This window comes from Bos taurus, chromosome 2 (assembly GCF_002263795.3).
Source record: "Bos taurus isolate L1 Dominette 01449 registration number 42190680 breed Hereford chromosome 2, ARS-UCD2.0, whole genome shotgun sequence".
Classification (NCBI taxonomy): Eukaryota; Metazoa; Chordata; class Mammalia; order Artiodactyla; family Bovidae; genus Bos; species Bos taurus.
The window spans coordinates 15,709,039-15,735,793 of NC_037329.1; the positions used below are offsets into that span (position 1 = coordinate 15,709,039).

The 26,755-nt window shown below is 38.9% G+C and overlaps 1 protein-coding gene across 5 annotated transcripts in view; it reads right to left on the bottom strand.

Moving 5' to 3' along the window:
* The window catches only part of UBE2E3 (ubiquitin conjugating enzyme E2 E3), a 92,323-nt gene extending 69,387 nt beyond the window's left edge, over positions 1 to 22,936 (bottom strand). The window contains exons 1-4 of one of the 5 annotated variants that reach the window (XM_059875251.1): positions 22,321 to 22,365; positions 21,823 to 21,881; positions 21,063 to 21,281; positions 19,240 to 19,290 (exon numbers count right to left, since the gene is read on the bottom strand). In XM_059875251.1, coding sequence (XP_059731234.1) covers positions 19,240 to 19,290; positions 21,063 to 21,256 — 245 coding nt within the window. In that variant the 5' untranslated portion in view covers positions 21,257 to 21,281; positions 21,823 to 21,881; positions 22,321 to 22,365. 5 annotated transcript variants of the gene reach the window in all.
* Positions 22,937 to 26,755: the final 3,819 nt, after the last annotated feature.

Genomic DNA, 26,755 nt, shown 5'->3' on the forward strand with positions numbered 1-26,755 from the left:
ACTAAATAAACTCCTCCACCTAGGAATCCTAATTAAACCAAATACACTTCCTGTTACAAAAGTGATATTCAAGATAAACTCCCCATTCTCAAAAAGATCCCTTCTCAAACAAAAAGTAAGCACATACTACCATAAGACAGCAATAGTGAAGAATCACGGGCAGAGAGATATATTTCAAGGCAGAATCCCTTGGAAAACAGCCTGCATTTCTACACTGGGTACTGAGCTTTCTTTAGGACCTTTCACATCTGATTACCTCCAGCCAAGAAGGGTTTTTAATCTTCCTTTTACAAAGTGGGGTGTGCCCCAGTTCTTGAAATCTATGCATAATAAACAGTGGTGAGAGGGAGTAAAAGACAAGTTAACCCATGACAGAAAGACACGGCAAACATTCTAAATCCATGCTGCCCAATACAGCAGCCATTAGTTATATGTGGCTATTAAGGACTGATAAAGTGGCTAGTCTGAACTATGCTGGAAGTGTAAAACACAGACCAAATGTCAAAGATACAGTATATATTGTTTACATGTTGAAAGAATAATTTTATATATCTGCATTAATATAAACTTTAAAATTAATTTCACATTGCTTTTTAATTAGTAGTATTGCTACTAGAAAATTGAAAATTACATTTGTAGCCTGCATTACATTTTTATTGGACAGCACTGTTCTAAGTCATAGCTTTTAAATCTGAGTTTAGAGTATTTTCTTCATTTGAAACCATTTCTAAAAGAGATAAGCATCTGCCAATTTACATGACCTACATTTTCTGTCACACCTCCATACTTCTCATACAATCTCTTAGGACTTGTTAATACCAGTGAACAATACAAATCAGAATAAACGTATTAATATATAATATAGATTACACTTGAACATTATGCTGTTGCTAATACATTAGTGCTTTGTAATGCATGTCGTTAAAACAGAAATCCATTAATACAAATTCATTTCAAGAAGTGGTTAATAAGCCAATCATAAAGTCAACCTAATTCCTAGAATTTTATTCGCCAGCTAGGTATGGAAGGCCACATGTGGTTCCAGCTAACGACAACTGGGCTTCTATGATACTGTAATTAATGCCTGTTGCTTGTGATATTCAAACCCTTTGAATCCCCAAAGTGCAACAGCCAGAAAATTACAGCTTCCTTGTAAACTTCCATTATTAAAACACAAAAACATAGACAAATATCACTTTTTCTAGTCACTGAATATACAAAAGTGAGATAAGCACTGTCCTACAGGAGGGTTAAAAAGGTAAAATTATAAAATCTCATTCATATTTGAAAGTAATATATGAATAGATTTGAAGGATGAACTGCATCCAGATCATTTCCCCCTAGAACCATCCATTTGTCGATCAGTTCCAAGTCTCTTTAACCACTACAATTCACATTACAGGCTTATCTGCTACACCTCTAAACACCAACACTCTGCAGAGATTTCCTACTACCATTGCAGGTCAGGATCCTTACCTTCAATTTTGAGTCTCACCAGGCTAATCTCTATTTTCTTCTCTACTTTTCTGCCTACTTCACTACATTGTGCTGGAACAAACCTACTTTTATCTCGTGCTCCATTAACCCATCCCTTCTCCAAATCTTCTCTTTTATTGTATTCCTACTTCCTGTTTCCCCACACATTCATAATGGGGAAAGAGATTTACACGACTAAAGACAAAACACGATTTTATTTTTCTTTTCCCCAGCTATTTAAGAAGCTCTTTAAATTCAACTTTCAACATGCAAGCTCTCAACTTTCAAAAGGGTATAAAGTTATTTCTCATCCAACTATCTTTCCTGAATAAGTAACATATGTTTCCTCATACTAATTTACATTAAATGTAATAATTCATTTCTAAAACTCTAAAGTTTGGAAAGAACTTTGTGGTCCTCAAACTTCCTGAAATGTTCCTCCTGAAATGTTACGCATTAAGTATTTTTCTGCAGGCTTTCAGCACGTCTTTGAAGCAGCCCAAAAGGGCTTCCCAGGTGACTCCGTGGTAAAGGATCTGCCTGCCAACACGGGAGACACAGGAGACATGTGTTTGATCCATGGGTCAGGAAGATCCCCTGGAGGAGTATATGGCAACCCACTTCAGTATTCTTGCTTGGGAAACCCCATGGACAGAGGAGCCTGGCAGGCTAGTCCATGGGGTCATGACATGCATGCACAAGGAGTGCCAAGCCCTCTAACAATGTTTCTAGTTTTTGCTTCTTTAAGAACTTAAGTTCATATCTTTCACCTAACCATTATAAACCTTGGTTTACATCAGTATGATTTTTATTTTTGATATTTTTATTACTGATATGATCTCTTTATGAATAAACACATAGCCTGTAATGCCCAGGTAAACATTTTCCCTGTGTGTTTAAAGTTTCATTCCTTTTCACAGCACAAGAGTTTTTACTTAACATACTGTAATTTCAATGATCTCCTTTGCACTTTTGCTAATGGATTCAAAATTAATCCTTACAAATCAACTATACTTCAATAAATAAAAAAAAAAAAAAGGAAGTTAATTTTCAGGTCTAATCACAGCCACTGCACTATACAACCCCAGAGCTTTCCATTTATCCTGAATACAGAGTAGTACAGTGTGAATGGTATCCCTGGAGTGGTACAATGTGGATGTTCTGGTTCAACCAACAATACAGATGCCCATTTTACAAAGTAAAACCAGTTTGACTTTTCATGATATATTTAAGATTTTCACCCATCTGGAGCTTATAAAGTTGTGACTGACAATTTAAAAAATCACTATTCATTTATCCAAACTTCACTTAGTAAGTAATTGTGATTTCATGTTTTGGAAAATTTAACAGATTTTTTTAAGGTATCTGTTAAACTCACTGTCAATCTGAGCTTCTATTCAACAAAACTTTAAAAAATACATATATATCTTCCTTGTGCTAGAAACTGGGCTAAATGCTGATAATGAAGATTGCAGAAGATGATTGCTGAACAAAAAAATCTTAGTCTTACCAGAGAAATAAATCAATGACCATGCTGTATATTTTCTTACTCTGTCCTACTCATCGTTGCTATTTGTGGACTAGCACTATTTTTTGTTACATTAATTGGTTCTAATACTTCATTTTATCAGAATGTCCTTCCATAAACACGCCTGTTTATTTTTCCATATAACTACTACTTACCATCACATGTAACATATACAAGTTATATAATATCTAGCTCACTAAAAAAAAAAAAAAAAGATGAAACTGCATTATCCGCATTCTGAGAAAGGAGTTAAATAACTTGCTCAAAACCTCACAGTTAATTTGTGGAGCTGGGACTTGAACTCATATTTGCCTAACTGCAAAGCCCTTGATCTGGGTCAGCTGGACTTCCTGGCTATATACAAGGACAGTTTGAGCTTGCCTCCTCTGTGCTGGGGGCAAGGGGCTGGGGCGGTGGTGATCCAGCTCTGCTTTTCCAGTATGAACTTTGTATTATAGTCACAGTTAGTACCTAATTACAATTCAGGTACCTTGGTTCCCCCCACCCCTAATTTTAAAATAACGGTTCACAAGTATTTTCAACAAATAGGATAACTGGCTTTCTGTTAACGGGGAGTATATTTTATTTTTTTAAGGAAGAACTCTCTTCTACCTCACTGTTTGAGAATCAGTTAAAATACACCAGATGGTGCTCAACATCACAAATGAAGGCAAATCCAAGCTACCAGGAGATGCCACTTCACACCCACTGGAATGGCTCTCATAAACAAACAGACAGAAAGTAAGAACGGCAAGGATGTAGAGAAAGTTGAGCCCTCATACGTTATTGGTAAGACAGTAAAGTGGCAAAGACTCTGTAAAAGGAGTTTGGCAAGTGTAAGACATCGCAGTTTCACTCCTAGGAATACCCTAAAGAACTCAAAACAGATATTTAAACAAATGCCTGGACACACAAGGCCAGCAACACTATTCACAACAGGCGAAATGTTCAAACCACCAAAACGTCCATAACTGATGAGTGGGGAAAATGTACCAAATGCTTTTATTTCATATTGTGTGTTTCTCTTTTAAAAAACTGAACTGCAGTTGATACACGGTATTATATAAGTTAAAGGTGTACAATACAGTAACTGACAATTTTTAAAGGTTATATACTCCATGTACACTTTTAAAATGCTGGCTACATTCCCTGTGTGTACAATATATCCTTACAGCTCACTTTACACATAATAGCTCATACCTCTCAATCCCCTACTCTTGCTGCCCCTGCTCCGTAACCATTTATTTGTTCTCTATTACCAGTCTGTTTCTTTTCCTTTTTTTCGGTTATATCATACTATGCATTTCTTGAAATGCTCAATAACTTTTCTTCTTTAGCCTACTGTTGTGATGTCAGAGGGCTGGGAACATTCTTCACAGTCTTGCAACAAACTTCCTTTGTTTGAAGGGTACTGAAAGTGAAAGTGAAAGTCGCTCAGCCGTGTCTGACTCTTTGCAACCCCATGGACTACACAGTCCATGGTATTCTCCAGGCCAGAATACTGGAGTGGGGAGCCTTTCCCTTCTCCAGGGTATTCTTTTCTAATAAGTGAATTCTATTTGTTTTTATAATTTTAATACTCCCTTCATCAATGAAATTAGAGCATTGTCATTTTGACAGTACTGGTATCATTTAGATATATTTGCCTCCAAACACATTTAAGGTAGTTTATCTTCTTTTCCTATGCTCTAACCATGGTAAACAGCTACCATTTGGAAGTTTAAAACATCTTACATATAAATCTACAGAGAAATTTATTAAAAGTATAAAGTATTTTTTAATTTTAAATTTTTTAAAGTTTTTTTTTTTTTTTAACAAATAAGCTAATCCATGTTTTCAAATGAATCATCCTTTGTCAATTAGTTTAAGAGGTTGCTGTTGAAGTTTTTTCCTTTTTTAAAATAAAAACACCTAGTAAGATTTAGGGATGTCTCTGGTACTTATAGCTCATGCCATCTTCCTCCGAAGTTGTAACTTACTAAGTTCTGATTTACTTCTATTTTCAGCTGTTTGCATTAAAATGTCATGCCCTCATTAAGTCACTAGCTACACACACATACATACACACATGGCCCTGATTTTGCACACATCTCCCACAGGCTTTACTAATATTTTGCACTATGACACAGCAATCAAAAGTACAGAGGGTGCTTACATTAAGAAATAGCTAGTCACTAAAAATCAAGACCACGATCTTAACTGTTCTTCTCTAGCCTCATAGAGATTAAATGGTATTTCATTATCTCCTCTGCCCCTTCCCAATTCTCCTCATTCCAACAATGACCCCAAGCCTCAGAGCACCACTTCTCAAAAAAACTGATTAGAGTGCAGCTAGCACCTAATACTAGGACATGCTTCTCAAAATGCACATGCTCAGAACACCCTTGGACCAAGAATTAGAATCTCTGCTTTGGATAATGGTTGATTACAAAAAAAATCTCCTGATTCACCAAGTCTAACCAGAACACTTCCCACATATATACTATCAGGGTTAAGGTAACCCTACAATTTATCATACTAACTGGGGTATTTCTGAAAGTGAAAGGAAATGCCATTAACAATGACACTAAGACAAAAGATAAAAACCAGGATGTATGGTCAAAATAGGTTCCTGTGTTATGCCGCACCTTTGAAAACTTGGCTAGTTTCAGTACTACTTTCAACTTAGGAGTTCACTAACATTATCCTAAAATGTAGTACAAGAGTATTACACTAAGAGTTGAAAATATAAAGAAACCTAAGATCCACACCCAGTCCTGGTGCCCCGTTCAGCTGGGAAGAAAGGGGATGTGACAAGACGCTCGAAGTACCAGGGAATAAATACAAGTCTCTCAAAAGACAGATGTGCACCAAAAGCTTTTCAAGATGTAGGATTTAAAATGGGTCTCAAAGGAGCACTATTGATTGGTGGATGAAAATCACTCGAGACCTTGAGAGAAGGTAAACAAAGATGCAGCGCCTAGAAGCCCATGTTATGGCCAGGGGATGGGAAGCAGACCACTTCTGCTAGAGCACAGCTTTTATACATTAACAGAAGATAAAGATAAGTTAGGAACCAAAGGAAGAACATTTTGATGGACACCCACTAAAATTCCTGAGGAAATTCCATGATCAAAAAGCAGCCGTGGGATTTCTCTGATGGTCCAGTGGTTAAAAACCTGCCTGCCAATGCAGGGGACAGGGGTTCGATCCCTGGTCTGGGAAGATTTCACATGTAGCAGGGCAACTAAGTCTGTGGGCTACAACTACTGAGCTGGAGCTCTGGAGCCAGCCAGTTGCAACTACTGAAGTCTGCACGCCCTAGAGCCCGGGCTGCAACAAGAGAAGTTACCACAGTGAGAGGCCTGCACGCTGCGCCTGGAGAGCAGCCCCCAGTCACCGCAACTAGAGAAAGCCAAGAGTGCCCAGGGGAGATGAGAAGGGAAAAAGACACAAGGGTGAAAAAAGAACACGCACTCCACCAACACAGTCACACCAGACATTTTTAAAAGGAAACACTAAATGGAAAGAAGAGTCATTAGGAGAAAGAAGAAACACTTCAGGAATGTCAGCAAGAAGCTGAACGTAAAGAAATATAAGAAGGAAGGCACTTAAAAAATAAATTAAAAATAAGTCACATGAAGAAAACATTAACAGCTAGATTATCAAATAGCCTTAGAAAATAAAACAGAAGAGAAAAAGACAGATTACAAACAGATGAAAGAAATACAAAAAAAAGACAGAAAAGTGGGAGATATGGTTCAGTAAACTAAACATAAATGGGCAGACAGATAGTGGATAAGAAAAGATGACAGAATTCAATGGGCTTTAAAAAAAAAAAAAACACCTCTCAGAAACAGCATGAGGTTAATAATTAGAGATACAAGATAAATGAAAAGGCCCAGTTTGAGGCAGTGGGCTAGCAGAAAAATCCCATTTTTATTTTCAGATTTTCCTGTAAATAAAACTAAACTCACTAATAATGAAAAGATCAAAAGAATATGTAAAGAAACGTATTTGCCGGAGAGTGTGTATATGCACATGTTAAGATCATACAAAAAGCTTAAATTCAGTATAACATTTCAGAGTTTAGGGGGAAGTATAAAAAAGTAAAACGCTACAGGAAAAAAATAATTTTTGTATAAAAGACAATTTCATATGTAGTAAAATCATACATATTTGGTCATAATAGATTTTACATAAGAAGTCTATTACAAATTATATATTACTGGAAGCAATGCTACACAAAAATATTTTTATTAAAATATTATGATTGGATATCATTACAGTGTCGAATCTAGACCAGGAATTTGCAACTGGAAGCGTTAATCCTTTCCCACTGCTGTTGTTCAGTCTCTAAGTTGTCTCCGACTCTTTGTGACCCCATGAACTGCAGCATGACAGGCTTCCCTGTCCTTCACTATCTCCCAGAGTTTGCTCAAATTCATGTCCACTGAGTTGGTGATGCCAACCAACCATCTCATCCTCTGTTGCCCCCTTCTCCTCCTGCCCGCAATCCTTCCCAGCATCAGGGTCTTTTCCAGTGAGTTGACTTCTTCCCATCAGGTATCGGATACTTCCCAAAGTATCGGAGCATCAGTCCTTCCAATGAATATTCAGGGGTGATTTCCTTTAGGACTGACTGGTTTGATCTCCTTGCAGTCCAAGGGACTCTCAAGAGTCTTCTCCAGCAGCATATTCCAAAAGCATGAATTATTTGGCTATCAGCCTCCTTTATGGTCCAACTCTCACATCTTTACACGACTACTGGAAAAACCATAGCTTTGACTACACAGACCTTTGTCAGCCAAGTGATGTCTCTGCTTTTTAATACGCTGCCTAGGTGTGTCATAGTTTTCCTTCCAAAGAGCAGACGTCTTTTAACTTCATGGTTGCGGTCACCCCCTGGACATTTGGAGAAGGGAGCAGGAGCTGCGTCCTGGTGGCCACAGTAACTGGGAGAGGCCCTGCCAGCATGAAGCTCAAAGATACTCAGTGTCTTCTAAAGCAAAGCACGTGCTGCTGCGCACCAAGTTGCTCCAGTCGTGTCTGACTCTCTCCAACCCCACAGACTGCAGCCCACCAAGATCCTCTGTCTACAGGAGTTTCCAGGCAAGAATACTTGAGTGGGTTGCCATTTCCTTCTACAGGGGATCTTCCTGACCCAGGGATCTTCTGCGCATCTCTTACATCTGCATTAGCAGGCGTGTTCTTTACCACTAGTGCCACTTGGGAAGTCCAAGGCAAAGCACAACACAGTCCAAAATGCCGAAGGGGACACTGATAAGAAACACTGTAGACGGACAGAGAACACTGCTTTTCTTGTATATTTAGATAAAATAAAGTTCATTTTTAAATTTAATTCTTGTGATTAATTTGATTCTGATAAAGGTCTCTGCATTCCACCTTAATCTATTTTAATTGAAAATTTAAAAACAGACATATAGTTCTAATATAGGAATTTCAGTTACTAAGACATTGATTATCCCTTCACAAATTAAGATAGAGCCAGGAGAATATCTTATGTTTAAAGCGACAGCTTCAAGAAGTATTCAGTTTTCAAAATAATACCTAGGGCAATGGTTGAGTTGAATAACACCTTTGCATTGTTACCACCAAATATGTCCATGCAACTTCTATGCATGCAAAGTTTCCTAACAGCGGCCATATACTGAAGGACCGCAATTGAATGAAAGAGAACAAATACAAGTTCATGAATCAGAAAAGGATAGGTAACCAACTCACTATTTTGAAAAGGAGCAAAAAAATAAATCTGATAAACAAGAGGAAAAATTAAGCACTTATTCTGCCTTCACTATAGAACTTACCAGACTGGTAACCAAATAGAAGATGTGGGCAAGTTTCTCTTTAGACAAGTATTCCAGTGGCTACCAGCATCACAAAAACACAACCAGATTTTCAGGTGTTTCCTGATGAAATAGTTCACTACCACCTATGAAGCAGTTTTGTCAAAAGAAAAAAAAAGGGGGGGGTGGTAATCAATCCTGAATATCCAGTACCTAACTCCCAAATTTACAGGAAACGCTGAACAAAAAGATACTAAACTTTGCCGTCAGAGTGCAACAAGCAAAATCCAGACTTAAAAACTCAGCCCTGTTTCATTTAAATAATCTGCAAAAATGAAAAGGGGAAACACAAAAACAAAAACAGAAAGAATTTAAAGATTGGATGATATATAAAACACATCAACCAATTACAATGTGTCTATCTGGATACTGATTCAAATTACCTTTGAAGAAGGAAGGTAGACAATCCTTAAGACATTTGTAAATTTGAACATGACTGATTTAAGAATTTTGATGACATTTTTAGATGTGTTAGTGGCACTGGGTTAAGTTAAAAGTCTTTATCCTTTGGAAATGCACCTGAAATATCTGTTCTTTAAAAATTCAGATTAAATGATGTCTGAGATTTGCTTAAACATGATATAGAAGGGTGAAATGATTGGGGTTATAGATGACATAAGATTGGCCAAGAGTTGTTAACAATTGAAACTAGGTGAAGGCTACATTGCTATTTATCACACTAACCTGTTTACTTCTGTAGATGTTCCAAGTTCTCCATAATAAAAGTTAATTAAAAAAAATTAAGAAACCTCAGCAGGAGGGAAAAGTGATCATTTGCAACATGTTTATTTAGGGCTTATAAAAGAAAATGAATACTTAGCATAGTCCTCTAATGGATATGGGGATATAAAGCATCTGGGAGGATATAACAGAAAGGTCTTTAAAAATTTTAAACAGACACTGGTGTAAATAAAATAAAGAAACTCTAAAGGTACACTAGTTAAAACTGTCATTGAATTCCACATGGTCACATGCATCTAAAGTTGTGTTCAAACCATTCAAATGCCACATTTTCCCCTCTTTGTGATTGAAGGTAAATTTACTTCAAGTATACATATTACAAATCCAACAAATATCACCAATCTCCTTAGAAACAAGTGTGAAACAAAAAGAAAAACATAAAGCCAAGGCCTTAAGATGCCCTCTAAATTTTGTTGTTACTACTGTTTAAATTGAGAAGACTACAGAAAGCAGCATGAAGCCATAAAAAACATGTAGCCACAATCTTCTGAGACGGATTCTCTTGGGGACCCTAAATAAATGGATTCTTGACCTACTAAAATTTAATGTAAAAAAATGATCCATTTGTAAAGGACCCATAAGATTGTAAATGGCAAACAAACTACAAATAACCACCCTTAGAAAGGGAATGAATGGTGTTTATAAAAAGCAAGTCCCGTGGATGTAAAGGGAGAATCATCATGATGATTTATAAGTAAAGGAAAATAAAATAAAAAGGTAACAAAATTCATGTTTCCCTAGGCCCTTCACTCAGACCAAAACATGTGGAGCTATACTCCCAAAAGCAATTTCAGACTAGAGATGTCTTTATTTTTCCCCAGACAAGCTAGAAGTTAAACAGAATGACAAAGTATATTTACTCTGGGACAGTGAAGCAGGAAAGAAACTTCAGACTGGCAGAACTGGTCCAAATCCCTCCAAAATAGGCAGAGAGAAAAAAAGAGAGGTAGATTTAAAGTCATTCCTTTGCTCAAAGAAAAGCCTTACACAAGGAACTACGAGTCAGAGAACAAAGATGTGCCTTCTCTGTTATGATCATATTCATTCCCTGACCTTCTTCCTTACAAGGAAAGAGAGAAGAGAGCTGAGCTGGCAACTTGGGGAATGCTCCCTAAAAAAGAAAATGATTCTGTCTGAATGATTAAAAAAAAAAAATACACTAATGCAAGCCTAGCACCCCCAAGGCAAAGAAGAAAACTCTTCTTTCTCCAATTCACCAACTGAACCTCATTTGCCAGGTTCTAAAACCATGGAGTATGCTGGATCCTTCAAGAGACTATAAGCAAAAAGACGGGATACACTCACACTAGGAATGCACCTACAGACCATGAAACAACTCTGAATGCTTTTACCAGATTTCTCAAGCAGCAGTGTACAGAAGCAAAAAGTGCTTACATTTACGTCAAAACTAAGCCTAGATTTTTGCCCTGGAGCTGTTAAGTATATATATGCACTACATGTGTGACAACTCTCAGATTACCTTTTGAAACCTTAACAAGAATGATACTTCATAGGATTGTTTTGGGAATTAAATAAAATAGCATATTAATAGGCACTATAGTATGCAAATCCAGTACAGTGTCAGGCTGGGTGCTTAATTATTTCCTCTTTCTTTTTCTGAAGTGAGAATGAAAGTTGCCTGTTCATGAACAACATACAATTTGTACAAAATATAGGCAGAGAAATTTCTCTCTAAATATCCATATGCTCCCCAACATTTTCCAACCACCTTGAGGTCACATGATTAAATCCATATCTTAACTTTCAGACCAAAGCACTTACAGCCAGCACATGACCCTCCAGTTATCCTGCCTGGACATGTTGAAAATGGCAGAGCTACAAGTTGTAGGCTGCATAGATACCAGCCAACACATGGAAGAGCTACCCAGGAGCCCAACATATGTTGAAGTTAATGCAACACAAAACAGCTTAGCAAAATTTAATATCTCCTTTTATAGCCTGCTGCTACTGCTAAGACACTTCAGTCGTGTCCGGCTCTGTGCGACCCCAGAGACGGCAGCTCACCAGGCTCTCCCGTCCCTGGGATTCTCCAGGCAAGAACACCGGAGTGGGTTGCCATTTCCTTCTCCAATGCATGCAAGTGAAAAGTGAAAGTTAAGTCGCTCAGTCCTGTCCGACTGTTAGCGACCCCATGGACTGCAGCCTAACAGGCTCCTCCGTCCATGGGATTTTCCAGGCAAGAGTACTGGAGTGGGGTGCCATTGCCTTCATATGCATACATAATGATGGCGAGTCCTATGCTTAGGTATCATGGGCTTCCCCAGCGGTTAAGTGGTAAAGAATCTGCCTGCAATGCAGGAGCCCCAGGAGGCATAGGTTTGATCCCTGGGTGGGGAAAATCCCCTGGAGAAGGAAATGGTAGCCCACTCCAATATTCCTCCCTGGGAAATTCCATGGACAGAGGAGCCTAGCAGACTATAGTCCATGGAGTCTCAAAAGAGTCGGACACGACTGAAGCAACTTAGTATGCATGCATGCTTAGGTATTAAAGGATATCTTCCTTTCTGTGTAATTTGGTATGTCCAGAATGAACAGAATAGTTAAGAGAGAATACTGATAGCAAAGTAGAAAAATAATCCAACATACACAGAATAACTTAGAAACCGATACTTATAGTTTCACCTCAAAAGGAGAAAAAAACTCTAAAATCAAGAATCTAAACTCTTTTCTGGTTAATCATACAGGTTAGACAATTAAAAAAAAAAAAGCAATGATCCAAAAATAAAAGCTGAGAGACTAAAAACAGCTATGAGGAAACAGGTAAAAGAAAGAAAAGCAGAACAAGCCTTTAAACACCCTTGCACCGTGTAGTAAAACAGCTGGCGTCACTTGTCACTGTCACAGTAGCAGTACAGGGCCACAACTGCTCACCCAAATCCTGCAATATCCCAAAAGCTCTCAAAATCAAAGACTGAAAAATAATTTGGCAGCAACACCAAACAGGAACTAACCTGAAACTATCTGTAGTGCCGATTTATCCCACTTAGTGAGAACATTCATACAGTCTGGGTGTAGAAATATGAATGTGTTTGATTATGGAGTGCTGCCCCAGATCCCACTGGCAGTGTTATATAAACCACATCACATTCCCTTTCTAAAATCTGAAAACTTTCACATTCTGAAACACTACTGGCCCCACAGGTTAGAAATAAAGGACTGAGGACTTGTAACAATAATAGGATAATCTCTGTATTGTCTTAATGATAAAAATCAAAATCAGATGAAGAGCATGGCTTTCTAAACTGTTTGCAGTTCAATGTACGGTATCAAACTGAATTTTGATGATTTCCCAATGGTTATTTACACTCGATGATACTTCAGTATTTCTAGTAGCACACAGATATAACCAGTCTAAACCTAAATCATGAAGAGGGTATAATGAACAAGTAGGAAACTAGTTAATTAATTAAAAATATTGCTATAAGTATTTCTGGCCTCAGTAGACCATACTTTAAAAGGTATTCAGTGTAGCCATAAACTACAGCACAAGAGCAGTGGAAGATGGGGCTACCAACTCTCAGGAAAGTACAGGAGAATGTATATGCACTAGGCATCACTACTGAGACAGGAAAATAATAATAAATGAACTATGTAAAACTTAAAGAGGCAAGGTATTGGAATTAACATCTACAGCAGGATTTTTCAACCTCTACTGACATTTTAGGCCAGATAAAATCTTTGTTGGAGGGGGTGACCTAGGTATTACAGGGTATTTAAGAGCATCCCTGACCTCTATTCACTAAATCATTAATAGCAGCTCCTCTTCCCCCAGTTGTGAAAAGTCTCTAGGCATTGCCGATTGTTCCATAGGACAACTGGAGTGCAGTGTGAGAAGAAGAAGTCAAAAATCGCCCCCAGTTGAGAACTGGGGAAAGAGAAATATTAAAGGTTTAAAGATGTTTCTTCTTCTTGATTCTAAAATGCCAAATAAGCTACCCTGTTAAAGCCGTATAGAAAGGGGAAGGAAAAATCTTTCTAGTTCTCTAGATCTACAGGTGGTTTTATTCTGTTTTTAATCTTAATTTTATAAGAAAGCCGAGAATGGCAGATCAAGATCCACTGGAGCACCCCTGTACTCTAAGGAACAATGACTTGTTGATCTTCTTATAACTAAACATATCCATCTGTTGTTACAGCTACTCATTCAAGGAGGGAATATATACCAGCTGGTTATCTATAGAAAGGAACAAAACAATTTGAGTCTTGCACGTAGCTGCAAAGTAACCACGAAACTTTTTAAACGCACAGTTTTCACCCACCTTCTGATTACATTATCTGCACTGAACTTAACAGATCCCTAATAAAAATGTGACCTGTTGAGGGCGAAGAATATTATTTTCAATTATACCATTCCTTTGGAAAAACTTTTCAGTCACAAAGTACTGAATCTTTCTGCTACACCGGCATGTATGAGGGAAATAACGAGCTTTACTGCAAACCAATTTCTTTTTAATAATACAAATGGCAGCCAAATACCTCTGAACAATCATATTAAAAATATGGGGATTTCCCCAGTGGTTCAGTGGTTAAGACTCTGCCTTCCAATGCAGAGTGTGCAAGTTCAATCTTTGGTTGAGAAACTAAGATCTCACATGCTTTAGTGTGAAGCCAAAAATTAAAACACACACAATTATGAAAAAGTAAAGAATATATGGGATATTTCATAGATCTCCAATCCAAAGTCATTATTTTGTCTAGAATTTCTATCCCTGTCAATTTGACAGACCAGTTGTAAAACCCCTTCAGTCAGGGTAGTTCTGTACTTATCTATTTTACAAAGTGAGCATCCAACAAAGATTTAATTTTTATAAAAAGGCCATTACAGGATTTTTTTCAAGAGTTGAAAACAAAAGGGCTAGATGATTAATGAAACAATTTTGTTTTATGAAATAGAGTACCTTCACATAGCACATTTTGGCTAACATACACAATAACAACCAATGTAAACATAAAAAAGAAAAAGCAATCTATCCATATGTGTGGGAGGATTTAAAACCAAGTATTATATAAGCAACCAATCTATGTAGATTCACATGTCACTTTCATCATGACCTGCCTTCATATGTCAACTAGAGAAAGCTTCCAAAATCTCTTAGATCACAGAGAAGGAAAGAATGTTATGTTCAGATAACTAGCAAATTATATCAATTCAGAATCAATTTTACAAAATTATTGATATAATCTCATTCTCAGTAAAACTATGAATTCCTATAATGGAATACTAAAAAAGAAAACGTATCACCACTATTTAAAAGTAGTTTATTATAATCCACTGGACAGAACATTCCCTGCTGAATTAGGTTTCATTAACCATTAGCATATTTCTTTAAAGAGGATACACTATTTGTTCAACCTTGCCCAGTGTTCTTAGGTTTATTTTCTTTTTTACTCAAGTTCCAAGGAAATGCTTTTAACTAGCTCCTGACACTCCCAATAGGTGCAGAGCTGATTAAGATAAAATTATTCCAATAGTTGGATGCTGATGCACTAGAGAAAATGCCAGCAAAAGTGAAGACATACTGCTAAGCTAGCTCTTTAACCACGCCTCAACCACTTTATCGACCCAATTCACATTAAGGAATTTCTAAACATATAAACTCATCTAATCTTCACAACAAATTTATAAAGGGGGTATAATTTTAACCTCTTATTATAGAGATAAGACACAGAGAGACAGAAATATTCCATAACTTATATAAGGTAACACAGCTATTAAGTGCCAGAGCAGGGACTTGTACTCAGTCCAGCTCAAGCATCAGTGCTTTTCCAACCTTAAAATACACACAATCCATCTGGAAATCTAGTTGAAATTCAGATCCTGATTCAGTACTTTTGCAGGGCGGGTACGCAAGATTCTACAGTTCTAAAATCTCACCTGTGACGCAGATGCTACTGGTCTGAAGACCACCCCTGAGCAGCAAAGTTCTATCTTCCCTAGAAATGGTGCAAGGTGGTAGTAATCCGCAAAAGGAGGCAGAGCTCATCCACAGACAGTTGGCTTATGAGTAAATCAGGGCTTCCCAACTACTGGTTTAGAACTTAATTGCTTTTGTTCATTTTTTAGAAAGAAGGAAATGAGCAAAATTTGCAAGCATCATAGCACCCACTTTCAGGTTCCGTATGTTAATACAATAACTTGGTACTGTAACGCCTCCCTCTCAATAAGGCCTTTCTAACATCCAAAAACTATTTACAATGTCCCTGAATGTCTACTTTAATATGGGTTCAATCTGAACATATTAAAGCATATTTTTAGAGCATATTTTTGTACTATCTCAGGAAAAGAATTAAAGAGATGAGTTAAAAATCCAGCACCTTTCTAAACTTCCACCACCTGTCAAGTCCTGAAAGGACACCCTCTGGGGAACAGATGGAACATAAATGTCTTATAGCACATCGCTCAATTCTACTTAATAACTTTCTCGAAAAACAGATAAGGAAATGCACATAATACAATCTCCCTTCATTCTCACTGGTGCATCAACTCTTCACACTGTAATCTAGAATAAAGAATATAAATTGAAGCCACTAAGTGTTATATCTGTAAATGCTTTGGCCTAAAGCATACCAATACCTAAAAACTGAAATGCCATCAAATCATTGGAAATAACATTTTATCACATGTTTATACTATCAGGAAAAGAAATATCAAAACTACCCAAATATATTTAGACAGGTTAAAGCCACACACTTAATTCAGTAATTAAGTCTATCCTATGATCACCCTGGGTGTATACATATTTGACACAGCTATATAAATACCTAAAAAATATTTTATTAACTAAACACAGGAAAAGATTTAAGAAAAAATCTTGTCTGAGTAATTTTGATTTTGTTGAGTTTTCTTGTATTTCATTCAAGTTTTTTTCTCAATGTACACAGACGTACTTTACATTCTTCTCTGAAAAATTAAAATGTATCACATACTTTGACAAGCTTGTAAAAATCATATTCAAAACCATAATGGAATTCTGATTAGTTAACTACACATGAAAGTCAAAATAATTAGGTTTCATAGATTTCGGACAATACGAATTCACATATTTTCTAGAATTTATTAATAGAGTCCCACTAGTAATTATAACATAAATTAACAAATTTAAACTGTACAATCACCATAAAGCTAAAATTCTCACCTGTGAATTACAAGAACACCACGAATACGTATTTGACACAAAGGTAAAAATAAATTAGCTGTCAAAAATCCTAAAAATGTCTCCACTAAACCTTACTATTCCAAACTCCTGCTCAAGAACAAGACCTAGATGTTCTTCCACCCAAAAGAATCTGAAGACTTACAGAAAAACACATAAAAATATGTGAATATTTCACTTGTCCAGCATATGAAAGAAGACTGTCCCCAAACTAATAAAAACAAAAACAACTTCTCCGGTCTCCTACTAAGACTGATATTTTCTCTTTTTTTTTTCCCCCTCTATTAATCACTCACACAGTCACAAAAGAACTCATACATTAAAAGCAGCAGAGAACTGAAAGGTGTCATTTGCAGTAGTTAACAGTGATCGCAGGTTGTGAGGAGGGAAAGCACAGATTATATATGTGTGCCAAGTTACTGCTCAACGAGCAAGCCCAAAGGATGACCATTTCACCAGTCTAATCACTAAATGTGAAGCATTATTTCATGGACTGAAAGGAAATATGGTATATAAAGAGAAAAATAAAAGCAAATTAAACTAAACTTTCTGTCTCTAAGACAGACTATACTTCCTCTCCAATAATCGTCAGTGACCTTGTGGAAACATTCCTGGGTTAATGGGCAGAGCACATTTCAGCCACTGCAGCACTACTGCTCGCAGGGCATCCAGCACGTGTCTACTGGGCTGACCAGATTCACACACAAACACCATTTAATAGTTTGTGCCATTTGCAGAAAATCAACAAAAACCTTTAAAAAATGTTTGACCTTATATGTAATTTTAAAACAATAAAGACTTTTGAACCCATAGATCTTTACATCTTCTATAATGAGAAATACCAGAATACACTCTCCATGTTAAATAATTCTTCCAGAGAGCAAATTTAACCTGACCTCCCTAAATGGCTACAGATTTGACACACCATTTAGAAGCCTGAAAGGAAATACTGATTTATTTATTCTCTAAAGCAGTGCTGTTCAACAGAAATACATGTGCCACATATGTAATTTTAAATTGTCTAGTAACCGTATTAAAACAGGAAAACAATAAATTAATTTTAAAACATTTTACATACCGAAATAACCAAAACCCAACATATCAAAATATTAGTATTTCAACATGTAATAAATATTTTTTGAAAATCAGTAAAATATTGTGCATTCCTTTCTTCATATTGTTTTCAAAATCTGATGTGTATTTTACACTTACAGAACATCTCATTTTGGACTACAACCGAAGTGGTCAACAGCCACAAGTGGTTAGTGGCTGCATTACTGGAGAGTGCAGCTAGCTCCTGAGTACTACTTTGATATCTGACATACTACTATCTGTTTAAAATTAGCTCACATTCATGTTTCCGTTTTGAACTGAAATGTCTGATAACAAATATTAATATAAGCAAATAAACATCAGATCACCTTATCAGAGGACCTAGTTAACATACACAATAAGAAGCGGTTGGATTATATCCTATTATATCTCAAGTAGATTTCAGAAATAGGTCTGATCACCACTAGTGAACACAACTTGTAGAAAAATATAGGTAGGACAAGAAAACACTTTCATATCAAACTGTAACACTGCTTTATTTCTAGTAGCCATTCTGGTTTCTGAGTACCTATCTGCATGCAAATTATCTACAAGACAGTTTTTCTAAGTTTGATGAATTTTGGAAGTCATACAGTCACAGATGAAAAACTGAGCGCTAAGAGGAATTTAAATAATATTTCAGGGAAACAATTCAAACCAATTACTTTTAATGCACCTTATACCAACCAACAATCTTAAAGCATTCTATGTGAGTTTCACTGAAATGACTTCTTCCCACAAATTCCAACTCATTCACTATCTTTTATACACATATTTCTAGGACCAAAAATACTAAGGATTTTCCCAAGTAATTAAACCATCTGATTAAAATGTAAATAATTCCAACAATGCATTTTCTAGAAAACAGCAGCTAAAACCATTAGCTTAACACATAAACTCTGTCCTAAAGGCAAGTTACTGAATAAATCAAACAGAAACAACTATACTCCTGTTTACTGCATTTACATTTTTGTAACACCACATTCAGCAATTTCTAAATTTGGAAGGTCAGTTCAGATTGCACACAAGCAGTAACTTTACAGCTTAGCAAAATTTTAGAAGTTTCTGCAATATACTTCTGAATAAACATACTACAGAACTATTACAAGAGAGTAAAAATCAGCACCATTCATACTAATCCCAGCAAGAAGCAAAAATCAATATATTCATAAGTTCAAAACGTATGATACACTCTAAAAAGGTTTTTTTTCCCTCCCAAATTTATTTGATTCACCCAAGACAATTTTTGTTCAATCCACTTGCAAAGCTGAAAAGAAGCAAGTGTAGTCTCTTCTGCAGCACAAATATCCAACAACGATACATGAATCTCTGGATATTTTTCCACAATTTGAAAATTAAAACAACACAATTTGTTTCTTACCTGCAGTTAGGAGGAGGATCAAGGGTTATTTCAGCTAGCTCCTTCTGAATTCTGTTAGTGAAATGAGAACAGACAAAAAGGATTTGAGAGTCTACAGAATAACCGGGGAATCACACTGCCCTCTACCACCATGCAGTTAAATGCAAGGCTGGCTGCGCCCTCAGTAATGCTAACATGGCTGCTCCCTCTTTGTTCTCAGAGGCATAACCCAAATCCCTTAACAGAAACTTCGCAGCTTTTTTTCTCACTTGCTACTGTAAGTAATTAAGACATTCACACCTGATTTGAGAACTAGCCCTCCACTTGTACTCAGAAAAGGAGGTAAAATGTATTTTAAAGCACTTTTTACCAGAGAAATTCTCTTTTCAAGCTTATATGCAAATGAGACAAGAAGGGAGGAGGGAAAGCACTAGAATATTTGACAATGACTCCAAGACACTTTACCAAGGTAAAAATTAACAAGCTACTGCAAGTGCACGTTAATAATTTTGACAATATTTTACCTGTCAGAAAAAAGTTTGAAATTTACAAATATTTTTACCAGTGAAAAACTTTCAAAGAATTCTGATATCTGTATTGAAGTAAATCTGTTTCTCCCCTGACCTTAAGTACAGCACTTAAATTTAATAAATTTGGGAGAAAAGATAGACAGCCTTGAGGTAAGAGGAAAAAGAGCAGTTCTTATTTTATTCAAATTTATAATGCTTTCAAAACTTAAGATATGTTTAATATGTTCATCAACAAGATTGTAAGAAACTGAGGAGGATTTTAAATTATCTCATGGACTGCTGTTATTTCATAAAATATTCTAGTTATTAACACTTGATTATTGATACAATAGAGGTGAAAATCCACAGACTCACTAACACAACGCCAACATTTGATCAGCTTTTATATTTTCTTTTTCTTTTGGTTGAGATCAACAAAAATCAATAAAATGTCGATATCGACTAATGCTATAGGCACACCTGATGTGTAATTACTAAAATTCACAGGTATTCCACTTACTACTACCATTGATTGGAGTCCCATTGACAGCATCTTATTTTCACTATCACAGAAATATAAATCAACAGAAAAGAAATGATCTTTCACTTATACCCAACAAAATATGCTTCTCCTGCTGTTGAGTATTAACATGTCAAGCATATCCACAAATTTTAGAGTGAAGAGGCATAATGGCAAACTTCTCAATCACCAAGCGCCACCTAACATGTAAAGGGCTACTTTTCAGTTTTACCTACTCTGACGAGGACACAGAGGTATGACCATAGCTTAATTAGAAAAAGTAAAACCTGAGATGAATGACTTAAAGTCACGCTTCTAAAAACTGAAAACAGACCTGAAGTACAATTTTAAAATCTGCCTTCAAACACAGCCAAGGCCCTGAGTTGAAAAATTTTCTAGCAAACATGACCATTTCTGATCATTAAGTTTCATGAAGAGAGGCACTGATCTCTCGAAGTGTCACCTTCAATGAAGATGAATATAACTCATAAAAAGACAACATCCTCAAATGTACCAGCTAATCTGGGATCACCAAATTTTCCTTGCCAACTCCTTAATCTGTCAGATGTTACTCCAATCTCTACTCAAGGACACTCTCTCTGAAGTTACCAAAGCACAGAACAAGTTTGCTTAAAAGTCTAATTCTAGGGAGGTGGCTTATATACCACCTAAAAAGAATGACAACTCATTCAAGTCCAAACAACACCGATAGCAAAGGAAATATTTTTGAACTACTGCTACTGATGTTAAATCAACAAAAGCGTCCATTTGGAAGACAAACGGACAACGTGCTTAGTCCTTTTTTTAGAGGTTACCTTTTAGCACTAGTGGATAATTTAGCAGTGGTTTTGCTAGAGAGTTTGGTGTTTTTCTTCTGCTGGGTGGCAGAAGGTTTTCTTTCTTCTTGTTCTTCAGGCTCTGGAGCGGCTGGGTCTCGCTGGTCTGCATCTGAGCTACCGCTGCTGGTGCTGGGACTCTCATCATCGGATCTCTGCCGATCACTGGACATCTTGGTGAAGTTATTTCTTGGAAAACTTTTTAAAGAAAAAAACGGGGAAAGAAAGGAAATGTAAGTCTAAGGAATAAACCAATAGCATTTTCTTCTCTTAATCTTCACCTAAAATCGTGTTTTAATGAAAACGCTTCAAAAGTGTTCACACTTATCTCATCGTACAGCAAGGTTACAGGGGAGGTGATGTGTCTCACAACGGCAGCGTTCAGGGATTTACCGAACTCAAGTTAGAAAACCCACTCACATTTTTTTCCATCCCTTGGACAATCTATCAATTGTCTACTTTCTCAGAAGGCATGAAACAGATTTGCCAGGGAACTTAGGGAACGAGCATTAATAACATATGACACACTGTAAATAACAGATCTCGCTGAAAAATGTTAAAAAGTCACTAATAACGTCTAAATATTTATACACTGACATTGGTCAAAGCTACCAAATTCCTTTTCCGAGAGGAAAACATACCCTGTTAATCGCCCATATGCTTATTTAAGGTGGTGATTCCTCCTCTGTGCACGTAAGCCTTTAAATACAACACTTAGGAATTTAAAAAATCAACTAACAAGCTGTTCTGGCCACGGCTAGCAGCGAAGATTCATCCGGCCAAGACCAAGCTGCCACCCTGGGAAAAGCAGAATTCAAACTGCACCTTCTGCAAAGCTCCCCATGCCATCAAGGTTCCTCGCTCAATTTTTACATCACGGACCGACATTTTGTCCAAAATAACCAAAAAAAAAAAAAAATTTTTTTTTTTCAGAGGAAAAACAAACAAACAAAGCCTCAAGAAGTGCAACAAATTTCCGCGCCCGCCGAGGCGAGCCGCGGCCGGCGGCGGCCACGCAGCTCGGCGGCCCTTTGTGGGGAGGGCCGCGCGGGGGCCGCGGGCAGCGCTCGCCGCGCCGGGCGCCAAGTGATGCGAGCAGCCCGGCCGGCCCCGCGGCGGCTCGCGGACACCGGCGGCGCGGGCGCCCGGCGCGAACAAAGCTGCCCGCCCCCGCCCCCTCCCCCACCGCCGCCGCCCCGGCCGCCCCCCACGCGGCCCCCCGGCCCCGCCGCCTTACCTCGGCCGCCCGCCCGGCCCGCTCGCGCGCCGCTACGGTGTGGGGGAGGGAGAGAGAAAAAAACCCTTCCTTAAGGAAATGGAGGCAGCTGGGGGGGGGAAAGGGGGGGGAGGGAAAAAAAGAAGCCGAGGAGGCTCTGGCCGGGGAGTGTGGAACATTGAAAGTCGGAGGGGGTTGTGCAGTGCCGGGCTCCGGCCGGAGGGTGGCGCCGCCCAGCGCCTTCGAAAAAAAGGGGGGGTGGGAGCCCGGCTGGGCGAGGGCGCGAGCTCCCGGCGAGGCTGAGGGGACGCGGGAGACCCCCGCGCGCTGTGGCCTCCCGCCGCCGCCGCCCGGCTCGGCTCCTCCCGGCCGCGCAGTCAGCAAGTTCCGAGGCGAGCGCGGGGGGAGGGGCGGGCGCGGCGACGGCGCGCGCTCTCGCTCGCTGCTTGCCTGGCGGAGGGGCGCGCGCCGCCGGCGGCCGGCGGGCGCGAGCTGTTCCCGCGCGCTCCCGCGCGGTCTCTCCGCGCCTCCCTTCACCCGGGGGGCGCACGCGTCCGCCCGCGCGCGGCCCGGACAAAGAGCGCGGCGGGGACCCGGCGGACTGGCCCCTGCCGCCCTTGGCCGCGGAGCCCTTGCCGGAGAAGGCGGGGGCGCGGGCGCCGTCTCGCGGGGCCGCTGTGCCGCGGGGTGGCTTCCGGCCTGAGCCCGCCTCCGGAGCGAGGCTGCCCATTGGACTACCCGCCCCCACAGGCTGGAGCTGGGGTCATGCCCGGGCTGGCCCACTCCCCTCTTCCAGCGCACTGGCCAGCGTAGTCCACGGAGACCCCATGCCTGGGCAAGGGCCTGGGTCGCGTGGCCGGTAGTCCCCCACTGCTCTGGAAGATTGGAGACTAATGGGTGTCGTTGACTAGGCCAGGTACGGAAGCAGAGGAAAGCTGCCACCTGCCCCTCCTGAGAGCTCACGGGGCAAGATGAGGTCTTGGACACTGAGGGAAGAAAAAAGGATTTCGAGACCAGGTGGTCAGCCTCTGTTTCTCTTTGGCCCTCGGCCTTCCAAAGAGAAAGGTCCTATGGATGCTTTCAAAACTTAAAAATTCAAAACGATCAAAGTGAAGAGGAACGTAAGGAGGGTTCATACCTGATGCTTTGCTAGATTCTCTTCTAATGTGCATACTAGATACCAGTTCTGGAGAGCGAAATCCCTAAGTGGTACTGAGTCAGAATGTCCACACAGAAAAGCTGCAGACGGGGGATAGTGAAGGTTAGTTTTGTTCTGCCATTCTCAGTCTCCAGGTGGACTCTGCAGCTTTTGCCTCGGGGAACAAAGTGGCCAGAAGTACAGAAACTTCCTGTTTGCAGCCCAGACCTTCTCCAGCTCCTGAGAACTTGCTCCAGTGATGGAGCCCCAAAGGAATTTGTGGATTCCTCTCCCACAAGTGTCAGGGGCAGGGGTGCTGGGAGAATGTGGAGTTCACAGAGAATGGCAGAGTCATAACAGATGAAATAGAATTAAAGGAAAAAAGAAAAAAAGGCTGAGTGAGCCAATATGCTTATTTTTCCTCCAAATAGAAAAGTTTTGGTAAAGGATTGCTTAACAATTCTAATGAGTAAGTTACATTTCTGTGATTTTTCCTAAGACACAATCATTCAGTGAACATTTTGGAGGTCTATGCCCCAGGTGCTGGGCGCAAAATTTACTCATTCAACTACTGTGTGACTAAAGCCACATCTCTCTACTCTGTGTTAGAAGCAACGGATCCAGAAGGGGAACAGGTAATTAAAGTGCACCAGGTTGGCTAGAAGGAAGGACACTAGTCAGAACGAATATGAAGTCTCAGATGTTGAAGACAGAGCATAGTGTGTGTGTTGACAAGCAGTTTGATTGGGCTGGATTAAATTGTACTTGTGGAAAGAGCTTGTTAGTGAAAATACCGGCAGAAGGTTCTCCCAACTTTTACACTGTGCTAGCAAAAGCCAACCAATTTGGAGTTTGGATTTTTCTCTGTTTGGAATGTGAAGTTGTGAAAGGAAAGCTATATATTAAAAAAAAAAAAAAAGGATTGTTTTAGGAAATCTAATATCACAGAAGTAGACTGAAGGCCCAAAGGCCATGGACTGATGAGGTTTGGGTGGAGCTGGGAGATAAAAGATATTTAGTTATGTTTTGGTAGCATTTTCCATGATAGAAGAAACAATAGTGAACTGAAAAGCAAGGCAACTAGATTCTAATCTCATTTTACTGGATTCATGTGACCTCAGGCAAGTTACATTTTCCAATTAAATCTTTCTCCTCTCATGGCTCAAAAATTTCATGATTCTTCAATGTGTTTGAAGTCATGGAGTTCCACACAATACTCACACAACAGAATACTTAGGAACTACCGAATGCTAAGAAATTGGAGTGAAATCGAGGTGCTTCCCTTACTGAGCTCATTGTATAGGGGGACAGCCAGAAATGTAGACTACAGAATGAGAAGAGCTACATTAAAGGAGTGAACAGAATGAGTGATGTATTAATAATTATTAATTAAAAATTAGTCATGGAATAAATTATTAATTAAACTTGAGGTTATGTATGGGTCAAAAAAAGTAACAACGAACTGGGCCTGAAATGATCATTAAGTGATAATATAACCAGTGCTCTGGGCAAATTATCTAGGACATAATAAGTGTTCAATAAATAGTACTCAGGAAATGGCAACCCACTCCAGTATTCTTGCTTGGAGAATCCCATGGACAGAGGAGCCTGGCAGGCTACAGTCCATAGGGTCGCAAAGAGTTGGGCAGGACTGAAGCAACTGAACATGCATGAATGCACAAAATTGTTAAAGTCACCAGAAAGAAAATGAATGGTTCTGTCGAGGTTAGGGACATTAGGCGCATGCCCCTACAATAGTAGGTAAGCAGCTGCTTTTACCCTTGAAAATAGGAACCATGTCTTATATGCATCATGTCGGCATACAGAGTTTGCCTAATGCAAATTATTCTATAAAGTATGCAATAAAAATTTTCCTGTATGACCCCTCAAAATAGTACGACAAAGTAGACTTCAGCTACTGCAAGAAGATGGTTCCTTCTTGGTTTCCTCTTTTTCTGTTCTTGGTATGGGGTCCTGCCAGCTTCTAGCTCACAGCTCTGAGAAAGTCAGAAGTAAGAGGAAAGATACAAAATTCAATATTGCCATGAAGACCTCTTCTTCCCTTCCTCTCACAAATGCCATGACCTAAAGTAACTGGTCATTACGAGGAGAGACAAGGCAGGTTCCAGAATCCTTTAGACTTCCCTGATTTGGGAATTGCTTTTTCCCATGCTTTTCAGTAGGTCTCAGTGTTATACATGTACATAAGTATGTGTGTGTATAACCAAGAATTCTATAGGAATACACATTTGATTTGCTTAAGTTTCTGAAATGAGTAATTATATAAACTATAGAGGGGCCACAGATCTTTTAAAATCACTCACCACGGCCAACAACATACCTTATACACAATGGATGTAGAATACTTGTTACTTTGCTTTGCTGCTTTCATTTATTTCCTTCCGCACAACAACCTTTCTCAACATCCTTTCCTTTTACCCTTCTTTTTTTTTAGGCTGTTTCAGATGTTATCCAGTTATGTGCATGCATTTGTCCTCTGGCTATAAAATTATCTTTCTCTATCCATTAAAAAAAAAAAAAACAGATTTTGGTTTATTAGGAAGTCATTTCTTGGCCTGGGCTTAGTTTAAGAAGCCAAGGTTGTCATTGTTACTCTCAGTGTCTCTGGGCCTCCAGAGTCCAATGTGCCGATTGGCATCTAATGCGCCCCCATTGTGTCGTGCGTACAAAACCTGCCGTGTGCCATAGGCTGGACTGGAACCTGGAAATGGGAAGACGGCTTAAACCTCTATTTGACTTCAGGGCACGAAAGCTCAGTGATCATTTTCTCCTTTCCTCCTTTGACATAAGTCTGAGGAAGAGTATATATACCAAAAAGGGCTATGTCTTTATTCCATAAAGAGCTTGTCCACATGAAATGAAAGCATAAGCACCTTAATAAGGCAAAAGGCATGAACAGATAATTGTTTTTTTTTCCTTTAGCCACACCGTGGGGCTTGTGGGATTCTAGTCTCCAGACCAGGCATCCAACCTGGGCCCTCTGCAATGGAAGCGTAGAGTCCTGACAACTGGACCACTAGGGAATTTCCTGAACATATAAATTTTAAAAAGAAATACATTTATTTAACCTTATTTAAAAAACACACACACACACCACCACAACATTGTAAAGTAATTGTCCTCCAATAAAACACACATATACAACTCAATCTCGCTCAGTTCAGTTCAGTTGCTCGATTGTGTCTGACTCTGCGATCCCATGGACTCAACCTTGCTAGGCAGCAAAAAAAGGGAAAATTAAAATGAAATACCTACCAAAATAATGAAAACAATTTTCAGTGTTTACAATTATTGCTG